This window comes from Battus philenor, unplaced genomic scaffold (assembly GCF_028537555.1).
Source record: "Battus philenor isolate CCGP_79_NKW_IND1 unplaced genomic scaffold, ilBatPhil1.0.hap1 SCAF_1, whole genome shotgun sequence".
Taxonomy (NCBI): domain Eukaryota; kingdom Metazoa; phylum Arthropoda; class Insecta; order Lepidoptera; family Papilionidae; genus Battus; species Battus philenor.
In genome coordinates, this window is record NW_027181661.1 from 17,592,153 (window position 1) to 17,612,987 (window position 20,835).

Consider the following 20,835-nt stretch of genomic DNA (forward strand, 5'->3'; position numbering starts at 1 on the left):
TGTGTTCCAGGAGATGTACAGAGAGATACTCTATTAGTATTTCTGATTTTAATTTATATTCAACGTTATCATATCAGCTGAGAGACCTCTAATGGAAGGCATAGGCCTCCTTATCACCACTGCTGCCGGTCTTCCAGACTTCCCGAAACCTTAATAATGTATGTGCACCAAGGGGGTAACTAATTGCGATTGCCTTCATATCGAACTTAAACCAAGTAACTCCAGCAATGTTCCTGCATCATCACTGATTGCCACACGCCCGGTTAATGAGACGTGCAATTCAAATTACATCAGAGAGCTTGGTTCTTCTGTGGATCTTCTTGTCTCTGATTTGATCTCGCAGCGAATATTGCCTCTCCATTGCTCTCATTCTACGGCCCATCGTAAACGACCTCTCGGATCCGTATGACATCATTGTGAACACATATATCAAAGATCTTCGTCATCCCTAGATGCAAAAAACGGAACATCTTGTATTGTAGCGATTATTAGGATATGCTTATGCCTTGTATTGGTCCTCTATCAGTTGACGATATGAATTGTTTCTTGTCAACAGCTCCAGATCTGCGAGACCGACGGAATCGAAGAATTGAGCGACGAAGAATCCCCGGGATGTGGCCGCCGCCGAATTGTGGTTGTCAAGACGCTGTGGCGCGGCTGCCATAGCGATATCAAGTAAGATTTCTTTCTTTACTACCACTAAACGTATCCGCGTGCCTATTCATGTGCTATCTGTCGATATAACTTATAAGGATATTATAAAACAAAATCAATTGAAAGATCACATTTCTATATTCCATAAGTGTTTTCTATACCGGAACGCTATGAAGAATGTGAGAAAGATACGATAAGAATATTAGTTTGTGAAAAAGTCATCGTAAAACATATCTCTAGTCACAATAATAAAATAGGGGAACTAGATTTTTGGTCTATATGATCACACGAAACGGTAGAGTGTTTGGTTTACATTGATAAATCATAGACATTTTGATATATATACCAGCAGTACTCACTCTCTTCTAGTGACCCGTACTGATTTTTTGTCTAAAACATCCATGTTTTTCGATTTCTAATATAAAAAAATGTCTGAAATGAAAAGAACAAAATATTTCAAAGAGATAATTTCAATATCTAGTCGTGATATACTCTGAGATGGGGTTGTCTGTCCGCAGAGCGGCATTTGCCCGCGAAGCTACCTGGGGGGCTGGCCTGAAGCATCCTCAACTTGCGAGGGTCCTTGGTTTGAGCCTGCTAGAACCCCCCTGCGCTGCTCTCGATCGAGGCGAAGCTGCTGCTCTCCCGACGATCCTCAAAATGGACCGGAAATTGAAGTAAGTTGTACATATATATATGTTATACATCCATGATATCAAACAAATACGTGTTGTGGACGATATATAACTTAGAGATAATTAAATTTCAAAACTCTACCTTATATAAACACTTGTTATTAAATTCATAATAATATTTAAAATATGTAAAGAATGCACATAACATGGTTCCGAAACAACAATAATTTCAATAACCTTTTCCCTCGATCAGATTCAAAATTAAGTTCTCACGTTTGAATTAATATGAATGTATAACCAAAACAATAATTAAACTTCGATATGAATATAACTATTTTGAAAAACACCACTCACATTACTGTGATTCGTAGTTGTTAAAATAATGTAATTTTCGGGGTATACTGGGAAGACTGTCCAGTACTGGTAAAGAGCTGTCTAGTTACGCTCTCTTCTGTCCCACAAACTATAATGCCCACATCTGATAGTCACATAGTTGACAAAATAATTCATCCTGCAAATTTAGATTTTTTTTATACAAGCCATTCCGACTGACTTCGCCTGTCTAAATAAATGTATTTATTTTTTATTCTTTTAAGTATAATAAAAGTCAGTCGAATCTATTAAAAATAATTGGAAACCTTACATTACTGTTCATCGATATCTTCAGCACTTCAATCGCAGCACGTCCAACACTGGACATTGGCCATGGGCAAGAAGTGGTAGTGGTCAAGCTACGTAGCGCGCAGAATAGATTGCCGCTGGGGTTTTATACCAATACTAATGGTGGTGATGTCATCTCGTGGTATTGAAATCTGCGACCTGACCTTAATGTATTATTATTCAGTTATTTATTATTATATATATGTGGGAACGGAACGTAAGAGAAACGGAAGTGAGCGATTGATTGATGAATGAATGAAGAGTAGGAATGGATTATGGCATTCTCGAGTAAGATGGCGGTCGGGCGGTTTGCGTCAACTATGTAAGAGGTGAAATTAAAGTGTATAAAAAATATTTACATCTATTATTCGCCTGCGTGATTCACTCCCACGTATATAGAAGGTTCAATGTCGTCCAGAGAGCTATAGAGAGAGCTAGAGAGAAACCCGCGAATCATAATCACAGATATAGTTTGAATAATTGCACATCTGATTTACAGTGGACAGGAACACGGTCCAGTAGACACTAGGTGGACCAATGACATTTTGGGAGGTGATACGAATTGAAACCTTCCGTTTCTTCTGACTCCAATGTTTATTTATAATAATACAGTTACAAGCGTACGTCGTCTTAACAGAGGAAAAGTCTGTGTAGTGTCAATGTCTATGAAAGACTTATATTTGAATAAATACATTTAAAAAACTTTCAAGTTAAACGGTTTTTTGATACCCATATTGTGGTGGTTGTGGAAAAATATGTACCTAGTCCGCCATATTGGAACGGCGTCCATCTTGAATTTAAAATTTTGACATAATCATCGTGTTTTACTAGTGTAGCCCTTTCATTTGATACCCATATTGAGGGAGTTAAGGAAAAATATGTAATCCGTCATTTTGTATCGGCGGCCATCTTAGATTTATAATGTTATTGATTTTATTATATTGTATTGTCATTTAAAATAAACGTGTGTACAAAATTTCAGATCAATCTGACAACGGGAAGGTGCTTAAATTTCAATTTCTAATTTTGACCCAAATAAATAAATTCCGTACGGGTCGAACTAAATAAAGCCGTTTAAAAATGTCAGAATGTTTTGTATTAGCCATTACGTAGCCATAACATAAGGTCGCAAAAGTCGCTGGTAGACAGCGCAAGAATTGTGGCAGTATTTAAGGGAAGCCTATGCCTGGAAGTGGACGTCTTATTAGTCTATGAATTTATAAATACTATAATACAACCTTTAGTTCTGTGTATGTGTGACTCCAAGTTGCCAAAGTTAGAGAGAAATCTAAAGCTTTGTGAGAAGGCTTTTACCCTAAGTGGGTCCGTATTAAAACTATTATGTAAAAGCTTAAATTATTAATTTTAACTTGTTAGTTTTGAACAAAATAAATCTTTAATATAAGTACAATAATTTATCATTTCTCTCAACAGTTATTCGAGTTTGATTCACATATGCTGCCAGATAGCAGCCGGCATGAAGTATCTGGAATCATTCGAGTTAGTACACCGCGATCTCGCAGCACGGTGAGTTATAAATCTTCATAATTTAGATTCTATTTCCAATCATAATACTTATTTAAAATATCATTCAATAAATAAATTTAAAAAAGGGAATAATATATTTAACTCAATTATAGACGAAATCTTTTGCATCGATTAACAACTAGATGAACTATTTCGCTTAACATTTGCTCGAATTAAAATCAAGATATCTCATTTTGATTTTCTCATTTATCACAAGATTTCGTCTATTATTGAGTTAATTTTAAAGGCTGTAATAGTTTATTGATTCAAAATTAAATAGTGCATAAGTAACCGAACATAAATAAGGTGGTAGAATAGTTTTTCTGTTTACGTAACTGGACAAAAATAACTAAGTTTATTAAGAAGTATTATAAAGAAAAAATAATCCTCTACGTTTTCCGTTCTAGACAAACTATTTTGCATCGGAAGTCGTACATATATATATATATATATATATATATATATATATGTGTGTGTGTGTGTGTATAATGTATATGTACTATAGTTTACATGAATATCTTTTTTACAGCAATGTTACAGTGACTAAAGATCTAAACGTCAAAATATCAGACTACGCAATGTTCTGCGAGGAGTTTGTGAGCGACTATCACTTCATGGCTGACGGCTGCCGTTTCCCGCTGCGTTGGATGGCATGGGAGAGCCTGCTCTTGGTATGTGTACTTCTCTTTTGTATCCCACTTATTTGAAAGGTCTTCTCTTATGTAACACACTGTATTTTATTGATACGTGGCCTCTCACCGTGACCAACATAGGCAAACTTTACAGAAAGAATTAGAAATGATAAATAGATAAAAAACAGCCCAGCACTGGCAAATTGACTGGCAAAAGTGGAAGTGGACATTACATAGCACGAGGAAACCGCTGTGGCCTTAAGATTCTAAAGTGGGATACTTCGGACCCACAAACTCAGTGAAAGTCATCCACCACAAGTTGGACAGATTATTTACCTTGTTAAACTCATAGGAAGATGCAGTATGGTGTCTCCCTCTTACCTCGAAATCTATAGAGGCCTAGACCTTTCAGTGGAAACTGTAATAACCTTGATTATTTATACTTCCTCTCAATTTATAATATAAGAATGTACAATAAAATTCAACAATCAATTTTAGATCTGCCACTAGACAGATTTATTTATTGAAGATATATTATTGAATAAACATACTATTCTATTGAAGAATACTATACTTATGGTAATATGAGTTAAATGTTGATGCTCACTTAAAAAGCTAATTATTATAGCGGACTCTTTATAAAACTATATTTGCAAAGAGCAACTGTTAAGTTCTTTGCCGGCTCTTAGCAGAACTGCCTTTTGAGTCGGTGGTAGCTTCATTATGTCGATTGATGATTCGAAAGTGCATATAGCTAAAGCCTATTCGATAAAAGAATATATTTATATGCATAACATCTAGTAAGATATGCTGGTGAAATGTGAGAAATATATTTCGATATATGTTTTCTGTTGTACAAATGGACATTCAAATATACAAAGTGACCGTAAAATGTCACCTGCAACTAAAAAGACCGTGAGTGTCTGCGAGCGTGTGGACTGTATAAACAGATTAAATAAATAGAAATGTTGGTGGTGATTTAATAATAATAATTTTACAAAACATTACACTGATAGAACTAATCTAATATAAAATTGCTAGGTGGCTAAATCTGTTGATATAAAAAATATGAAAACCGAAAAAGAGGTTCTTGACGCCCCGGACAGTCGCGAAGAATTTTATTTTAATATTCAAATACATATTATTACAAGACATGTATAAAATATGTTTAGAGGATTTTTAAAACATTAAATGTTTTACTTACATTTTCACTTTTTTTCATGTTTTTGTAGAATTTGTTAACAATAACTCTTTTAAAAGATCCCATTCTTTGGACCGTTCGTTTAACCTCTGTCATGGGTGGACAGGATGTTTATTTACATAATAATTTCTTTACACATTATTTTATTTCCATAATCATCTTTTGTCCTTCTATATGTCTTTTAGTCTTCTAATTTCCTTCACAATAATAGCTGATTGTAATGCGAATTGATATACACCGCATACAAGGTGTAAGTGGTGGACAAGACGCACACGAGATTTTTAAGATTAATATACGTGAGAAAAAAAGTGACTCACACTTTTCTAATATCTCTTCATTGTTTAGGGCATATATTCACCGTCCAGTGACGTGTGGTCGTTTGGTGTGACCGTATGGGAGATACTTACTTTCTGCCTCGTCAAGCCGTTCGAGGAAATGAACGATCAACAGGTTAGTTCTTTGCTTTGCTTATATAAAAATCTATTTCAACTATTTTAAATTTTTTTTTCAGTTAAAAGTATCTATCATTGACAGCCCTAAGACATGATGGAATTACCTCGTCTTGTTATATTGGTTTCACTTAATACGTTCATCCAGGTTGTTGCCAACGCCAACGAATGGCGCCGTGGTGGTCGCGGAGCTCGTGTGCCAGCTGCCCCGCCGCCGCGCTGCCGTCGCGAGCTCTACGACCTCATGCATGAATGCTGGCGCCGCGAGCCAGATCAACGGCCACGCTTCTACGACCTACATCGCTTCCTCGAGCGCATGACGCAGGGGTACATACCTCCACTAATGCGCTAAATGGCTCAAGAGATATATACACAAACATGAAACATCACCAACACTGACACCTTATATACACTATGCCAGGTCACATCATGTTACCACCCATCATTCCGTGTATCGCATTTATTGTATATTGTATCGATGATATAACGACAGCGAATTCGTAGATTTAGAACAGCAAATCGTAATAAACCTCCGTCATAAGTTACCACCCACCGCATTGTGCCTGTATCGCGTGCATGACATCTTGTATCGCTAACATTATCTTCGTGGATTCATAGGCACAGAATAGTCGCATAGGATGGACCATCGCGATATGATACTACCTACTCTTCAATGCGTTATCACCATCGCATTGTGCCTGTATCGCATGCATGACATCTTGTATCGCTAACATTACCATCGTGGATTCATAGGCACAGAACAGTCACACCGGATGGATCATCGCGATATGATACTACCTACTGTTCAATGCGTTATCACCACCGCATTGTGCCTGTATCGGGTGCATGACATCTCGTATCGCTAACATTACCATCGCGGATTCATAGGCACAGAACAGTCACACCAGATGGTTGATCGCGATATGATACTACCTACTGTTCAATGCGTTATCACCACCGCATTGTGCCTGTACCGTATGCATAACATCTTGTATCGCTAACATTACCATCGTGAATTCATAGGCACAGAACAGTCACACCGGATCGACCATCGCGTCATGAAACTACCTACTGTTCAATGCGTTATCACCATTGCATTGTGCCTGTATCGGGTACATGACATCTTGTATCGCTAACATTACCATCGTGGATTCATAGGCACAGAACAGTCACACCAGATGGTTGATCGCGATATGATACTACCTACTGTTCAATGCGTTATCACCACCGCATTGTGCCTGTACCGTATGCATAACATCTTGTATCGCTAACATTACCACCGTGAATTCATAGGCACAGAACAGTCACACCGGATCGACCATCGCGTCATGATACTACCTACTGTTCAATGCGTTATCACCATCGCATTGTGCCTGTATCGGGTACATGACATCTTGTATCGCTAACATTACCATCGTGGATTCATAGGCACAGAACAGTCACACCGGATGGACCATCGCGTCATGATACTACCTACTGTTCAATGCGTTATCACCATCGCATTGTGCCTGTATCGGGTACATGACATCTTGTATCGCTAACATTACCATCGTGGATTCATAGGCACAGAACAGTCACACCGGATGGACCATCGCGTCATGATACTACCTACTGTTCAATGCGTTATCACCATCGCATTGTGCCTGTATCGGGTACATGACATCTTGTATCGCTAACATTACCATCGTGGATTCATAGGCACAGAACAGTCACACCGGATGGACCATCGCGTCATGATACTACCTACTGTTCAATGCGTTATCACCATCGCATTGTGCCTGTATCGGGTACATGACATCTTGTATCGCTAACATTACCATCGTGGATTCATAGGCACAGAACAGTCACACCGGATCGACCATCGCGTCATAATACTACCTACTGTTCAATGCGTTATCACCATCGCATTGTGCCTGTATCGGGTACATGACATCTTGTATCGCTAACATTACCATCGTGGATTCATAGGCACAGAACAGTCACACCGGATCGACCATCGCGTCATAATACTACCTACTGTTCAATGCGTTATCACCATCGCATTGTGCCTGTATCGGGTACATGACATCTTGTATCGCTAACATTACCATCGTGGATTCATAGGCACAGAACAGTCACACCGGATGGACCATCGTGTTCATGATACTACCTACTGTTCAATGCGTTATTACGCACCGCATTGTGCCTGTATCGCGTGCATGACATCTCGTATCACTAACATTACCATCGTGGATTCATAGGCACATAACAGTCAGACCGGATGGACCATCGCGTCATGATACTACCTACTGTTCAATGCGTTATCACCATCGCATTGTGCCTGTATCGCGTGCATGACATCTTGTATCGCTAACATTACCATCGTGGATTAATAGGCACAGAACAGTCACATAGGATGGACCATCGCGATATGATACTACCTACTGTTCAATGCGTTATCACCATCGCATTGTGCCTGTATCGGGTACATGACATCTTGTATCGCTAACATTACCATCGTGGATTCATAGGCACAGAACAGTCACACCGGATGGACCATCGTGTCATGATACTACCTACTGTTCAATGCGTTATTACGCACCGCATTGTGCCTGTATCGCGTGCATGACATCTCGTATCACTAACATTACCATCGTGGATTCATAGGCACAGAACAGTCACACCGGATGGACTATCGCGTCATGATACTACCTACTGTTCAATGCGTTATCACCACCGCATTGTGCCTGTATCGCGTGCATGACATCTCGTATAACTAACATTACCATCGTGGATTCATAGGCACAGAACAGTCACATAGGATGGACCATCGCGTCATGATACTACCTACTGTTCAATGCGTTATCACCACCGCATTGTGCCTGTATCGCGTGCATGACATCTCGTATCACTAACATTACCATCGTGGATTCATAGGCACATAACAGTCAGACCGGATGGACCATCGCGTCATGATAATACCTACTGTTCAATGCGTTATCACCATCGCATTGTGCCTGTATCGCGTGCATGACATCTTGTATCGCTAACATTACCATCGTGGATTAATAGGCACAGAACAGTCACATAGGATGGACCATCGCGATATGATACTACCTACTGTTCAATGCGTTATCACCATCGCATTGTGCCTGTATCGGGTACATGACATCTTGTATCGCTAACATTACCATCGTGGATTCATAGGCACAGAACAGTCACACCGGATCGACCATCGCGTCATAATACTACCTACTGTTCAATGCGTTATCACCATCGCATTGTGCCTGTATCGGGTACATGACATCTTGTATCGCTAACATTACCATCGTGGATTCATAGGCACAGAACAGTCACACCGGATCGACCATCGCGTCATAATACTACCTACTGTTCAATGCGTTATCACCATCGCATTGTGCCTGTATCGGGTACATGACATCTTGTATCGCTAACATTACCATCGTGGATTCATAGGCACAGAACAGTCACACCGGATGGACCATCGTGTCATGATACTACCTACTGTTCAATGCGTTATTACGCACCGCATTGTGCCTGTATCGCGTGCATGACATCTCGTATCACTAACGTTACCATCGTGGATTCATAGGCACAGAACAGTCACACCGGATGGACCATCGCGTCATGATACTACCTACTGTTCAATGCGTTATCACCACCGCATTGTGCCTATATCGCGTGCATGACATCTTGTATCGCTAACATTACCATCGTGGATTCATAGGCACAGAACAGTCACACCGGATGGACCATCGCGTCATGATACTACCTACTGTTCAATGCGTTATCACCATCGCATTGTGCCTGTATCGGGTACATGACATCTTGTATCGCTAACATTACCATCGTGGATTCATAGGCACAGAACAGTCACACCGGATGGACCATCGCGTCATGATACTACCTACTGTTCAATGCGTTATCACCATCGCATTGTGCCTGTATCGGGTACATGACATCTTGTATCGCTAACATTACCATCGTGGATTCATAGGCACAGAACAGTCACACCGGATGGACCATCGTGTCATGATACTACCTACTGTTCAATGCGTTATTACGCACCGCATTGTGCCTGTATCGCGTGCATGACATCTCGTATAACTAACATTACCATCGTGGATTCATAGGCACAGAACAGTCACACCGGATGGACCATCGCGTCATGATACTACCTACTGTTCAATGCGTTATCACCACCGCATTGTGCCTGTATCGCGTGCATGACATCTTGTATCGCTAACATTACCATCGTGGATTCATAGGCACAGAACAGTCACACCGGATGGACCATCGCGTCATGATACTACCTAATGTTCAATGCGTTATCACCACCGCATTGTGCCTGTATCGCGTGCATGACATCTTGTATCGCTAACATTACCATCGTGAATTCATAGGCACAGAACAGTCACACCGGATGGACCATCACGTCATGATACTACCTACTGTTCAATGCGTTATCACCACCGCATTGTGCCTGTATCGCGTGCATGACATCTTGTATCGCTAACATTACCATCGTGGATTCATAGGCACAGAACAGTCGCACCGGATAGACTATCGCGTCATGATACTACCTACTGTTCAATGCGTTATCACCACCGCATTGTGCCTGTATCGCGTGCATGACATCTTGTATCGCTAACATTACCATCGTGAATTCATAGGCACAGAACAGTCACATAGGATGGACCATCGCGTCATGATACTACGTACTGTTCAATGCGTTATCACCATTGCATTGTGCCTGTATCGCGTGCATGACATCTTGTATCGCTAACATTACCATCGTGGATTCATAGGCACAGAACAGTCACACCGGATGGACCATCGCGTCATGATACTACGTACTGTTCAATGCGTTATCACCATTGCATTGTGCCTGTATCGCGTGCATGACATCTTGTATCTCTAACATTACCATCGTGGATTCATAGGCACAGAGCTGTCGATCATGATGGACCATAGTTTCATGTTACCACCCACCACTCTGTGCCAGTGTCGTATGCATAACATCTTGTAAGGCCAACATTACGATCTCGGATTCGTAGGCACAGAGCTGTCGATCATGATGGACCATAGTTTCATGTTACCACCCACCACTCTGTGCCAGTGTCGTATGCATAACATCTTGTAAGGCCAACATTACGATCTCGGATTCGTAGGCACAGAGCTGTCGATCATGATGGACCATAGTTTCATGTTACCACCCATCACTCTGTGCCAGTGTCGTATGCATAACATCTTGTATGGTTAACATTACGATCTCGGATTCGTAGGCACAGAGCTGTCGATCACGATGGACCATAGTTTCATGTTACCACCCATCACTCTGTGCCAGTGTCGTATGCATAACAAATTGTACTATTGACTCTATGTTGTATCATTGACTTGGACTCGCTCGGCCAGCATTCGATGAATTCAACGATCCCGGTCAGAGCTTCATCTAGTTTTAAGGTTTAGCTATAGTTGTTTTTCTCAAGTGTTGGCCAAAGCTCACTGACTTTGGCAGTATTATAGGCAGTATTAACGTTAGTTCTAAGCTTTATTATATATCCGTTTACTTGTTAAATGCATTTATCTCTAGTTGTAATCAATTTAGCTTTAACAAGTATACAGGAGAACGCACTGCGGTTAAATATACCGTAATATAAAATATATATAACCGTAACACGGGCGTTTGAACCTCTGAGTGGCCTTTATATAGGTAGATATGATTGTAACGGTTGCGAATTTAGATAGGTTGTCTTGTAATTGAGGTATGCGGTCGCTGTTCGGAGGTCGGCCCGTGATAAGTTAGGTATAGCTGTCCCTCTCCCCGCGTCCTCTCTCCGGCGCCTCCCACCATCTTCCTCTCGCCGCTTCCACGGCACTGTCTGGTGCACCGAGCACCGTAACTTCTTTCCGTAAGTCGCTAATACACTTAATTCACAAACTCCGATGCTCATCCACTCCGTGACGTCATCACGGGCCACGTGATCTGAGAGTATTGCGCTTACGGCCTTAGTATATCCAAAATCTAACTCCTATTTTTTTAAACCTATTTTATACGTTAAGATTGTATACTTTAGGTGGCGATGCTGCCTCCAGGGCGTCTCTTGTCCCCCTTTGCTTCTTGTTTTCTTCGATCAGGCCCCGCTAGTTGCGGTACCCACGACTTTACAAACCTTTTTTTGAATGTTTATCATCTGACATATCAACGCAGGCATCACCACCTGCACTATAAAGTCGTGTGTAGCGTGAGTCTTATAAAAAATACCGAATTACTTTTACTACGTCTTTACCTTGAACTGATTGCCATTATAATTAGAAATTAAGCGTAATTTAATCATATATATCGATGTTTATGTGTCGCACAGTATAATAGATATCACGTTATATCTGTGTTATCCGTGTATATCCGTCGACGATATCTCTGCAGCTACGATATGGCTCTAACATCCCGAGCTTGATAAACGTATGCAATCGTCAATATTAACGGAACTTTTAGTAACTTCTGTAACTGTTAGTGTGTAATTTAAAATAATAATTTTCCAACTCCCTTTAACAAAGAGCCAGCGAACAAACACTGTAAGCGAGTGTAATTACAAAAAGTATACGCAAATATAAGGGCTTGCGTACACAACACACGATGCTATAGATATAGTATGCCTTTTTATTTATATGTATATATCCAAATTTTTTGGCAAATAATACGTGATATTCTCAGAACAAGCAATACACACATTAGGTTGTGCATATAATTAGGTTTATTTATAAGAATCGGTGTACAGTAATCAACACGGTAATATACAGTCTGCTTAACATCTTGAAGCATCTGTGTTCCTATGCGTTTCACAATTTATTTTCGCCAGTGTATATGATGAGAGAATGCATTACTGTATATATTTATGTGATTGTATGATATGTATGAGAGCTTTGTATTTTTATTAGCATACCCCATCTCATTAGAGTAGAAACCGCAGGTGATTTCAAGATGCGAAGCGGTTTATATAATTCGGAAAACTTGTACATAAGGTTGCGGTTGAGAAAATACTCCCGCAATATCAAAATTTGTGTATTACTGTGTATTTTTACTGTACCCACCTCGATGTTGAGTGGTGTATATTAGATTAGTCCGAATTACATATCACTGTTACGTTTATATCAGACGATAGACGCTTGGTCTCCAAAGATCAACAACTTACTACTTTAACATTAGCCATAGCATCATTCCATCTTATAGGGGGCTTACCCACGCCGCGATTTCCATCATCCGAACAAATATGAAATAAAAACAAAACTACGTTCATAAACCCGCATGCTAAACGTGACAAAAATCGCCATATAATCCTCGATGACAAAAAAAAATAAAAATTGCGTCGTACCATCTATTGCAGACCATTCCTACTAATTATTGACCCATAACAGGTATTTAATAAAATTCAGTGATGTGTAATTTAGAAATTATATTGTAAATAAGATCACCGCCACCAACATCCTAGTACAATAATCACTTTTCTTTGTAGTAAGTAATTATTAAACACTTGTAGATGCATTCCTACCGTGAACACCGAAATTTTTTATTGATTTCACATCAAAATTAATTCCCCCGCAAATCAATCCTTAGGATTTAATTATATAGTATAGAATATAATATATTATAATAATATTATGTTAATTACAGTAGAAATAAGAGCCGCAGAATTCTTGTGAATAAATTTTAGTTGTAAATTTTTCTCAGCATCTACGTGTGTTATAAGTAGAATAGATAAATTAATAGGCTTCGACGCATAATTAATGATGTAAATAGCTTGAGCCGGCATCGATTCGCAAGCCCAGAACATCCAACTCGCAACAATCGCTGGCTCACAACCAAATCCCACCACTAACATCGATTCCCACCGCTTTTAAAAGAAAACAGGCAAGCTAAGGTGACTAAAGAACCTTCCCTGCATGAATATATTTCATTTTTTAGAGTTAGCCTTTGAATAATATTTATTAGTAATTTTTAAAATTATAATTAATACTTGGCGTGGTTAACGACTATTGTGGGTTCTGTACAACGAATTTTAATGAGGTTTTAAACTTAAAAAAGAAAACCCTGTAAGGCATCGTGCGTATATCTAGTCTCGAGAATAAATATTTGTGTGTTCCACCCCTTATAATCGTGTCTCCCCCGCGAATACCATATCTTATTTAAATGTAATTTGTATTTAAATTTAAATGTAATTTAATGTAACTTCTACGTAATGTCGGTTACAGTCTGTATAATCATCAGAAAAGACCACTGCATTACCAAACCATCTCGACTACACGTAACTGGACAATTATCATTGATTCATATCATTGTATATTAATTAAATTATTATTTTGATTAATGGAATGGGATAGCAATGGAGTTCGTCAGGTTTACTTTGAGGAAATATAACATGCATTGACTAAACTCACATGAACATGACTCCAATGTGAAGTGTTGGGACCAATGATTCGCGTATCCGCTGAAACGGCACCTTTGTGTTTCTAATTCCTTTCCACACGTCTCAAACACAATACAGATAACAAACAAAAACTATTATATATCTCCTCTGATCTCTATACACTGTGATCTTTTAGTAAATACTTATTATATAATTTTAATAATAGTGAATTTTATTAAAATTATTTATCGAAATATTCAATTCAAACGCTCAATATCATTGTAAATCTAAGCATATCTTTAAGATTTAGTTTTAAAATGTATTATAATGTTTCTAAGCATTTCGTGTTTAATTTAATAAAAATATATTTTTATCACTAGATCTGTTCGACTTATCTAGAAGCCGTTGTAACAAAAACCATTAATAGATGAGGTCAAGGAACGTTCGAGAAGGTTCTATTCTTTTAAATGTATCAATGTATTATATTATTATATTACCTTCGGTGTTTACTTTATCGTATTTGGATTGTGCTTTAAATTCTGTACTTTAGTGTGATTTGTGTAGAACGTATCTTGCCACTACTCGCTCTAAAAATGAAATCAATTCTGTAGGTATCCTAAGGTAATCAAAGACTTTTAAAGGCAAAATGCCTCCTTTTTATGTAATTTTAAATGTTAAAATAAATGTTGAATAACATATCAAATCTATCGCTGTTTTATTTCAAAACACCTACCTTATCGATAAGCTAAAATAAACAAAATATATTGCTTCCATGTTGAAATAAAAGAAACATATTTTAAAATCTCAATCAGCAATGATTGGTTACAAAAGTTAAAATTTACATCTATTTCTAATAATCTTGTATGAAGTGACTATTTAATATGTTACTATAATTTATTTAATTTTCTATTAGAGTTCGAGAGACGAAAAATTTTTAAAACAACACAAGTTCTATAAAATAACAAACACTAATCAATATTTAATACGTATTGATATGAATTTCAAAACCGTGCAGCAGTGGCGTAGCTATGGTATTTGGGGCCTGGGGCAGATTGGGGCTTGGTGCCCCCCCCCCCCCCTAAAGAGTCTAAATTCTTTATTTATATATTTTTCACATTTTGGTACAATTTTTTATTTTTTCCCCATAAAATAGAAAAAAATCCGAAGCTCAATTTTGTTTTTTTTTTCTTTAAAATATTGAAGAAAACAAAATAATAATTTTTTCTTAAAGGAACATGATCCTCACCCTTTTTGTATAAAACAAAAAAGTGTTTCCAGAATTTTTTGAACCCTTTATGAACCCATCTTTGTGGTTTATACATTAAGGGAGAGGATCATGTCCTTAAATGTTGAACACATATATTATATATCTTCTTGTACATCTCATGAACACAGATATGTGTTTTGTGATTTAGGGCCCATTTAAAAAACTTTTTCTTTCTTCTTTTGCGAATGAAAGGCTTAAACACTGTGTATATTATAATTTGTAACCGTTTACTTTTGTTTAATGTTCGTATTATTTAACAACTTTTTTAGCACAAAAATAGTAAAATTCGATTTTTTTTATGTTATTTACTTTAAATTACGGTTTTCATTTTTCTTTTAACATTTCATTATTCATCATACAAAAAAATTATTTTCAACTTTGGTGCCCCCCCTGCTTGTGGTGCCTGATGCGGCCGCCCCGCTCGCCACCCCCTAGCTACGCCACTGCCGTGCTGGTAGGTAAGCTGTCGAAAAGCTCGACGAATACAACTTTAAGACGAAGGTCTTTAAACCAGTGTGTGTTGGAAGTTATCACATGTGAGTCAAAAACGTGGTCGTTTATTAATAGACTCAAGAATGCTCAAGGTAGAGAGGTGCTGTGCTCGGAGCTTCGCTGCGAAATCGAATTATAAATGAGAATATAAGCTGAAGACACATGGTTACCAATGTACCTTGAAGACATTATCTGAAGTGGCTGAGGTTCCCGAGTGGCGGTAACATGCCAGTAGTAAGTCATTCACTTCTTTAAGACCTAATCTTTTACATCCACAACAAATCACCTCGTTTAAGTTAGGCAAGAGTAACGCTAGACCTAGGAGTACTGTAGGAGAACCGAGACATAATAAAAATGAATCAGTAAGAAAAGGACCAATATTTAGCCACTTCCGCACATGCAGTGTTAGTCGTGCAATAAAGTGCACCGCCCGCCAGCCCGCTGATAAATGCGTATGCGGCAAACTCTCTGTGTAATATATTTAGTAATAAAGGCAGTATATAAATCATTCCATTTATTAGACTGATATTCTTGACTGAATTCATATGCAAGAGTCTTAATACTGTTAAGTTGACATGTATTAATTTTTACGTAAAAATATTTTCAGCAGTTTTTTACATGTCGAAGGATGCCCACTGTTGGGCGTCTAGAGTCAGAGATAAGTCCAGAGTAGTTTCTTGATCCGCTGCGATGACCGGTCTGATATATCGTGTTATAAATTCACTTTAAAGACAATATTATAACGCATAAGGTAGTATGTCAATGATTATGTAATAAATAAATAAATAAAAACTGTATTTGTGTACTGTGTACAATGATGTAAACATTAAGCCAAGATAGGATTAGTCTCGATGTGTTTAAAATTCGGGTTCTAGTGTAAAAACCGCTTTCTCTAGGCTACTTATTGTTATTTGTGTATGTTTTATAAGATTTTAAACTATTGTTGTATGTTCATAAACGGATTTACATTCAAATGGTTATTTTATTTATTTATTTAACTATCAAAGGTCTTCAGAGTGAATCCTCAAGCCTGATTACGTGTGGGTACAAGTGCATTGTGTGCCAGTGTGTGTTTTACTGTAAAATAAAATTTAGACAGAAAAAAAGTAAACATAATTATTAAAATGAAGTTTAAATTCAAATTTATCTATATTTTGAAAGTATTTTTAAGATACTTTAATAAATTTAAGTTACTGTACCCGGCGTTTAAATATCGCACATCGACCTTTGGAAAGAGACAATCGGATAATTTCGGCTTTGTAGAGCGTCATCTCTGTCGCACCAAATACAACGAATGACAAAACGTCACATATGCAGTGTGGGACAGAGATAGTGATGATAGCCGAAATTAGCCGATCTCTTTCCAAAGGTCGATGTGCAATATTTATCGCTGTATATGTTTGCTGACTGCAAATGAATTTGTAAACTTCTGAAGCAAACAATGAAGTTGTCTTCAGAGCAAAGTTCAATAGTATATTTCCACCAAAAGGTATGTCTCTTTTTGAACCCTACCACAGGGGCTGGCGACTATTTATTAATAAAACTATGGCATACGATTGATAACTTTATTTCAAAGAATTATATAGAGTTGACACTGTCAACATTAAGCGTACTTTATATTGTAATACTAGTACGCCGATAATAAAGGAAAAAACTTAACTTAATATGTAAACAAGATGACATTATGTCACGTATATCTAGCTAGTATACATTGCCCAGCGTTGGGACGTCAGTCAGCGATGATGGAGGATGAACAGTAGCAGCGAGTGGAGCACACAATGCTTCACCGTGATTTTCATTAATGACTTCATTTTTCGTGGGCATATACACAGATATTTTAATAAAATAATATTTTATTCTTCACAAATTCTTTTGTTGCCTTTCCACCAGAGTAATAGTTTCACATTTGCTTGTCTTGATTTTTTTTTCTATCATTTGCAAAAGATAGAAAAGAAAGAAGAAGAAAAAAATAAATTTTAAAGGAATTAAAATTTATTTTTTTCTTCATTCTTATTTTCTCTAGATACGTCATAGATTTAAGTATATATCCTTTATGACACTTCTTCAGTAAGTAGATGAAACGCTGCAAGCAGTCCTAAATCAGGATTACTGTTCAGATGTAACTTAGTTTAAATAAAAAAAAAAAAAAACATTTGAATAACTGTTGTAGAAAATATTATATAAATGCACTGAACCCGTTTCAACAAAATTATCTGTACAGCATACAAAATTAACATGATTAGAATTTAAACAATTGAATAATTTATGAAAACTTAATTAATTTGTTTTTTTGAGTTTTAGATTTTAGGTGTTTTAGAACGCTTATGTAATAACCGTCTAAACTTCAAGGGGACATCTTCGATAGAGAGTTTGTAGGTATCCTCGATGTCCGTCCTTTTGTAAAACAGTAGATACGGGGTGCAGCAGCTGTCGAGGGATTGGAGATAGTTCTCGTTCACTTGGGTCACGTTGTCGTCGTTGAACAAGTACCACTCGGTGTCGTCCTTCGCCAGGGTGTAGTAATGTCCGGTTTGCGCGAACGGACTCTCGTGTATCACGGCGGCGTACAGCTGGTACGTTTTCTCCATCGGAATCCATGTTGGGAGGGTCACTTCGTTATAGCAATGAATCGATCCGACGAATATCTTCTGTACCTGAAGTCGCTTGTCGTACCTGTGGCAAAAATTTGATTTACTTGCATACGTAGAAAGAACAGAGAAGAACGCGGCACAGAATTCATGAGTCGTCACTCCCTTGGCACAGTACGCAGAGGACGGTGCTACACATCCTCTGGATATTAATTCCCAAGACAGAGCAATGGAGAGGGCTATGCTCGAAGTTTCGCTGCGAGATCGTATCTGAGATGAGATGATCCGCATAGAAATAAGATAATCGAAGAATTGCCCGTCTCAAGTGGCAGTGGGCGTGGCACATCGCTCGCGCGACCGACAGCCGTTCGGTCCGAAAGGTGACCGCGAGCCGGTAAGCGCGGCGTCGATTGCTCCCCTACTCAGTTGACCTGCGACAAAGTTAAAGTTGCGGGAAAGCTGGACGCCGGGATCGCTCCGCTCATCGCGGCGATCTTTACGGAACACCCATCTCTTGTAGGGGGCGTTAAGCGGCTGAAAAGAAGAATAAATTCGAGCGAGTTCTTATATCTTTTTTTTTAGTACTCTGCCTGATCGGGGTCTCTCATTGCAGATTCCCGAATAGCATCTATATTGAAGAAGTGACCAGCTACCACATCTGATCACCTTCTCCTTAACATGGTTACTTACATACTACCTTAGAAACTCTGTATTTCAATAACTCACTTGAAATTGTTCATGACGACAATTAAGTATTTGGGGGTCGAGAGAAATAGGTTGACTCGTACGGCGGGCCGCGGACCATTGCAAACGTTGCAATTGTACATTGCACTCCCGGTCAGGAGCTCCGAGCTGCAGTACGCGTCAATTAAGGACTGCACGCAGACGTTGTCCTTTCGGCTCTCGGGTATGGTGACCAGCAGCTCGTGGAAATTGCTAAAAGATACAGATACACTCTGGCATCCGCTACAGTGAATATTAGTTCCCAGTACGCTTTTAAACAATTCATCCACGAAGCTCTTGGTGGAGCGCTTGCTGGTCGACGCACCTGCATGAAACACGAAAATAAATTCATTAGTTTCTTTTGCCAAAATAAATAAAAAAAAAACAAAGTAATCACGTTACATAGGCGAGTGTTCATATGAGAACGCTCCGTATTACAGCTTGCTTGGTTTAGTTTGAAGTTGATGCTGTTAGTCCGGGGACTTTTATAACTTTATCGGAACAGAGTTCACGGAGCGGAAGGGTCCGTCAACTTAAAAATAAAACAGAAGCTGGACAGATGCGTTCCAGTTGTACGACGACGTTCGCACGCAGTAAACCGCTCTACCCGAGTAGAGCTGTATTGTGTTGATGTTGTGTATGCGGCTTGGGACGGCACAGGTGGGCCAAGGATGGATCCAGATCCAACCTCGGTTCGCCCATGCTGGTCGCTATTATGTAGCAGACGACCCTAAGAACTGGTCCGTATTACTGGCAGATTTAAATAATAATCGCGCGTTCGAAATTTGAATTTCAAATCGACGTTTTTAATTTAGACGCCATAAAAGCTGTTGCTGCCTTTACTGGCTTCTCATTTTTCTTGCCATCACGGAGGAAGAATTAAACGCCTTTCAGTGTTTTGAAATATATATGTTAAGTTTCTAATACATTCAGACGTTACTTTACGGAATCCATCCTAAGTAAGAAAAGGGCTAATATGTAGCTACTTCCGCTATGCAGCAGTAGTCGTGCAATAAAGTGCACCGCCCGCTGATAATTGCGCGTGCGGCAAACAATGCGAATCACCGAGTCGATGTTTGGCACTAATCGGTATAACATTACTCTTGAGGTTGCCCCGTGGAGGGGTGAAACACGTGTTGAGTGCATTTGCGATGGTAGTTGTGTAATACGCATTTTTGCCGCATGCGCCTTTTTAAAAGCGGGTTGACGGGCGGTGCATTTCATTGCACGACTACTGCTACATAGCGAAAGTAGCTATATATTAGTCCTTTTCTTACATATATGTTAAGGTAAATTCTAAAACTCACCGGAGCTACTACTGCTTGGTAATGCATAATCCGATGGGCGGTAACTGCGGCTGAAGTTCGGTGGCATCATCAATGCGCTATGGCTGTAAATATTTTATGTTAAAAATCTCAGAGGTCTCATGGAAACACCATGGTCTAAGTACACCTATTGTTATTTAGTACATCAGTACGCAGAGTTTGGAAACTTCAATCTCCATACTTATTTCTAATATACTCCCGAAACTAAATTCAAAATTTTGAATGTTGTATTTAATTATGTAAGTTTTATTTGCGTCACTTCGCATGTATAGATTTA

General features: G+C 38.6%; 2 protein-coding genes across 2 annotated transcripts; one reads left to right on the forward strand and one right to left on the reverse strand.

The window, feature by feature from the left end:
• The first annotated feature begins 1,152 nt into the window (after positions 1 to 1,152).
• On the forward strand, positions 1,153 to 4,618 carry LOC137919831 (discoidin domain-containing receptor tyrosine kinase B-like). The gene is made up of 4 exons (XM_068763038.1): positions 1,153 to 1,331; positions 3,384 to 3,476; positions 4,006 to 4,147; positions 4,607 to 4,618. Exons 1-4 carry the CDS (start codon positions 1,153 to 1,155, stop codon positions 4,616 to 4,618), a joined length of 426 nt encoding a protein of 141 aa, XP_068619139.1.
• Positions 4,619 to 18,219: 13,601 nt separating this feature from the next.
• On the reverse strand, positions 18,220 to 20,607 carry LOC137919840 (uncharacterized). The gene is made up of 4 exons (XM_068763050.1): positions 20,541 to 20,607; positions 19,299 to 19,558; positions 18,869 to 19,044; positions 18,220 to 18,595 (listed from the first exon to the last, which is right to left on the reverse strand). Exons 1-4 carry the CDS (start codon positions 20,605 to 20,607, stop codon positions 18,220 to 18,222), a joined length of 879 nt encoding a protein of 292 aa, XP_068619151.1.
• Positions 20,608 to 20,835: the final 228 nt, after the last annotated feature.